We start from the raw sequence: 4,027 nt of genomic DNA on the forward strand, positions 1-4,027 counted from the left end.
GCCAGAACCGTGAAGTCTTGTCTAATCTTGTTAAATTATTGAACATACAACAGCACACATTGGTATTTTAAATTGATAATGGATTTCTCCACATGTTGTTTCAGAAGGGCTACAAGACTAGTCATTATGCATGAATACATGTCATTAACATTGTGTGTTATTGCAGTCAACTGTAAGGTGTTGGTTATGTATGTGTTTAATGAGTTAGCTGGAATAGTGGCACCATGAAATGAAGTGAAGCTTTAACTAACAGGTTGCTATGGTGTGATCATATACCATGGATGCAATTATGCATGGATAAATAATGCAAATTAAATTAGATTTCCCACGAACAAACCAAGGTTTAATTCACTCGTATCACATGTGGAGTTTTGCTATTAATATCTAATGCATATTACTCCTATACAAGTCATGGATAAATGCAGAATTTCATATGACCATATGTATATGGTATAGCCTACATATGATGTACATCTGAAAGCATACTGTATCACGCTAACTGTGGTTCACTTCACAAAGTAGTTCACGCTGTATTCATTAGACATCTGTCACATCACAACACACATCAAAAACAGAGTTAGATGAAGGAGCTGCACAGGGCAAACTGACACACAAAGATTAGTCCTCATTTTCCAGGTAATATTCTCTCTTTCTCCCTCTCTCCTCTCTCTGTGGCTTTATTGGCAGGGGAAACATGTGTTTACATTGCCAAAGCAAGTGAAATAGATCATAAACAAAAGTGAAATAAACAATAAAAAAACAACAGTAAACATTACTCATACAAAAGTTCAGAAAGAATAAAGACATTTCAAATGTCATATGTAGATACAGTGCCTTGCGAAAGTATTCGGCCCCCTTGAACTTTGCGACCTTTTGCCACATTTTAGGCTTCAAACATAAAGATATAAAACTGTATTTTTTGTGAAGAATCAACAACAAGTGGGACACAATCATGAAGTGGAACGACATTTATTGGATATTTCAAAAAAATTTAACAAATCAAAAACTGAAAAATTGGCCGTGCAAAATTATTCAGCCCCCTTAAGTTAATACTTTGTAGCGCCACCTTTTGCTGCGATTACAGCTGTAAGTCGCTTGGGGTATGTCTCTATCAGTTTTGCACATCGAGAGACTGACATTTTTTCCCATTCCTCCTTGCAAAACAGCTCGAGCTCAGTGAGGTTGGATGGAGAGCATTTGTGAACAGCAGTTTTCAGTTCTTTCCACAGATTCTCGATTGGATTCAGGTCTGGACTTTGACTTGGCCATTCTAACACCTGGATATGTTTATTTTTGAACCATTCCATTGTAGATTTTGCTTTATGTTTTGGATCATTGTCTTGTTGGAAGACAAATCTCCGTCCCAGTCTCAGGTCTTTTGCAGACTCCATCAGGTTTTCTTCCAGAATGGTCCTGAATTTGGCTCCATCCATCTTCCCATCAATTTTAACCATCTTCCCTGTCCCTGCTGAAGAAAAGCAGGCCCAAACCATGATGCTGCCACCACCATGTTTGACAGTGGGGATGAGGTGTTCAGGGTGATGAGCTGTGTTGGTTTTACGTCTTGCATTAACGTCTTGCATTGTTGCCAAAAAGTTCAATTTTGGTTTCATCTGACCAGAGCACCTTCTTCCACATGTTTGGTGTCTCCCAGGTGGCTTGTGGCAAACTTTAAACAACACTTTTTATGGATATCTTTAAGAAATGGCTTTCTTCTTGCCACTCTTCCATAAAGGCCAGATTTGTGCAATATACGACTGATTGTTGTCCTATGGACAGAGTCTCCCACCTCAGCTGTAGATCTCTGCAGTTCATCCAGAGTGATCATGGGCCTCTTGGCTGCATCTCTGATCAGTCTTCTCCTTGTATGAGCTGAAAGTTTAGAGGGATGGCCAGGTCTTGGTAGATTTGCAGTGGTTTGATACTCCTTCCATTTCAATATTATCGCTTGCACAGTGCTCCTTGGGATGTTTAAAGCTTGGGAAATCTTTTTGTATCCAAATCCGGCTTTAAACTTCTTCACAACAGTATCTCGGACCTGCCTGGTGTGTTCCTTGTTCTTCATGATGCTCTCTGCGCTTTTAACGGACCTCTGAGACTATCACAGTGCAGGTGCATTTATACGGAGACTTGATTACACACAGGTGGATTGTATTTATCATCATTAGTCATTTAGGTCAACATTGGATCATTCAGAGATCCTCACTGAACTTCTGGAGAGAGTTTGCTGCACTGAAAGTAAAGGGGCTGAATAATTTTGCACGCCCAATTTTTCAGTTTTTGATTTGTTAAAAAAGTTTGAAATATCCAATAAATGTCGTTCCACTTCATGATTGTGTCCCACTTGTTGTTGATTCTTCACAAAAAAATACAGTTTTATATATTTATGTGTGAAGCCTGAAATGTGGCAAAAGGTCGCAAAGTTCAAGGGGGCCGAATACTTTCGCAAGGCACTGTATGTATATATAGTGTTGTAATGATGTGCAAATACTTAAAGTACAAAAGGGAAAATGAATAAACATAAATATAATGTAGGTTGTATTTACAATGGTGTTTGTTCTTCACTGGTTGCCCTTTTCTGGTGGCAACAGGTCACAAATCTTTCTGCTGTGATGCACACTGGTATTTCACCCAGTAGATATGGGAGTTTATCAACATTTGATTTGTTTTCGAATTCATTGCGGGTCTGTGTAATCTGAGGGAAATATGTGTCTCTATAATATGGAAACAGGAGACAAAGGGCTGTGAGACATGGATTTACATCTAGACACATGAAAAGAAGGAAGTTTACAGAGGGTGCAGGGCAACAGAGCACGAACAGCAGAGGGGATAATGATTTTGGAGTAGGGGGGAAAGGTCTCGGCTTCCGGGGGTGTAGCCGCGGGGCTATAGCAGCGTGCCAGCGCATCCGGCTTAACATCCTTGGGTACCGGTCGATGTTGCGGAAGCGAAGTGGCCTGGGCCTTACTGAACCCCTCCCGGAGGTCCTGGTACTCCACGGGAATGGCGGAGGTGGATAGGTGGATGGGGAAGGTGAGTGACCAAGCCTATAGAGCGCCCGTCCAGTGCTCTAACGTCCATGAGAATGAAGAGGGGATGCCCAGCTCGGACGCCAGGGTAACGTCCATAAGACTCATATTGGCCCTCGAGTTGATGATTATCTAGAGAGACTTGGACTGGTCGCCCCACAGCAGGGTGGCATGGAGAGGGGGGCAAGAAGGGGGAGAAGCAAAATGATCCTTAAGACCCACCAGAGTACTCATTCCTACAAATGAGCTAAGTCTCTTGAAGGGACATAATGACTGGCAGTACCACAATACAGACAACTCTGGGTGTTAAGTCTGCGTACCCGTTTGGCTGGGGAAGAGGCAAAACGGTTGTCTTCGGAGGCTCTTGGAGGAACTCGGGTAAGCTCAGATCCTCTCGGGGACGAAGACTTCATGGACTTCCGAAGTTCATCAGATGCAAGGTGGGATCCTTGAGTGAGCGATTGCAACCGCAATCAGACATCTTCTCCCTCCTACGTTCCCATAGCCGACCATCTATCAAGATGGTTAAAGCAATGAGTGAGTTGAGATCAGTCAGTAGTTCTCGAGCTGCAAGCTCATCCTTTACTTACTCTGATAATCTGTGCAGGAACGTGTCGAAAAGCGCATCCGGGTTCCAGGCCCCCTCCGCTGCTAGCGAGCGGAAATCCACCACATAGTCACACTGAGGGAGTACTGCCGAAGCAAGAGTAACTTCTGGGTTCCTAGTCCACCACACTGAGGGAGTACTGCCGAAGCAGGAGTAACTTCTGGGTTCATAGTCCACCACACTGAGGGAGTACTGCCGAAGCAGGAGTAACTTCTGGGTTCATAGTCCGCCACACTGAGGTAGTACTGGCGAAGCAGGAGTATCTTCTGGGTTCATAGTCCGCCACACTGAGGGAGTCCTGCCGAAGCAGGAGTAACTTCTGGGTTCATAGTCTACCACACTGAGGGAGTCCTGCCGAAGCAGGAGTAACTTCTGGGTTCATAGTCCACCA

The 4,027-nt window shown here is 43.5% G+C and overlaps 1 protein-coding gene across 1 annotated transcript in view; it reads left to right on the forward strand.

Moving 5' to 3' along the window:
* The window catches only part of LOC139379571 (exocyst complex component 4-like), a 3,770-nt gene extending 3,636 nt beyond the window's left edge, over positions 1–134 (forward strand). The window contains exon 3 of the mRNA XM_071122386.1: positions 105–134. Within this exon, the coding sequence (XP_070978487.1) occupies positions 105–134 (30 nt within the window). The remainder of the gene's footprint in view (positions 1–104) is intronic.
* The last annotated feature ends 3,893 nt before the right edge of the window (positions 135–4,027 follow it).

Source organism: Oncorhynchus clarkii, chromosome 21, assembly GCF_045791955.1.
Source record: "Oncorhynchus clarkii lewisi isolate Uvic-CL-2024 chromosome 21, UVic_Ocla_1.0, whole genome shotgun sequence".
Taxonomy (NCBI): Eukaryota; Metazoa; Chordata; class Actinopteri; order Salmoniformes; family Salmonidae; genus Oncorhynchus; species Oncorhynchus clarkii.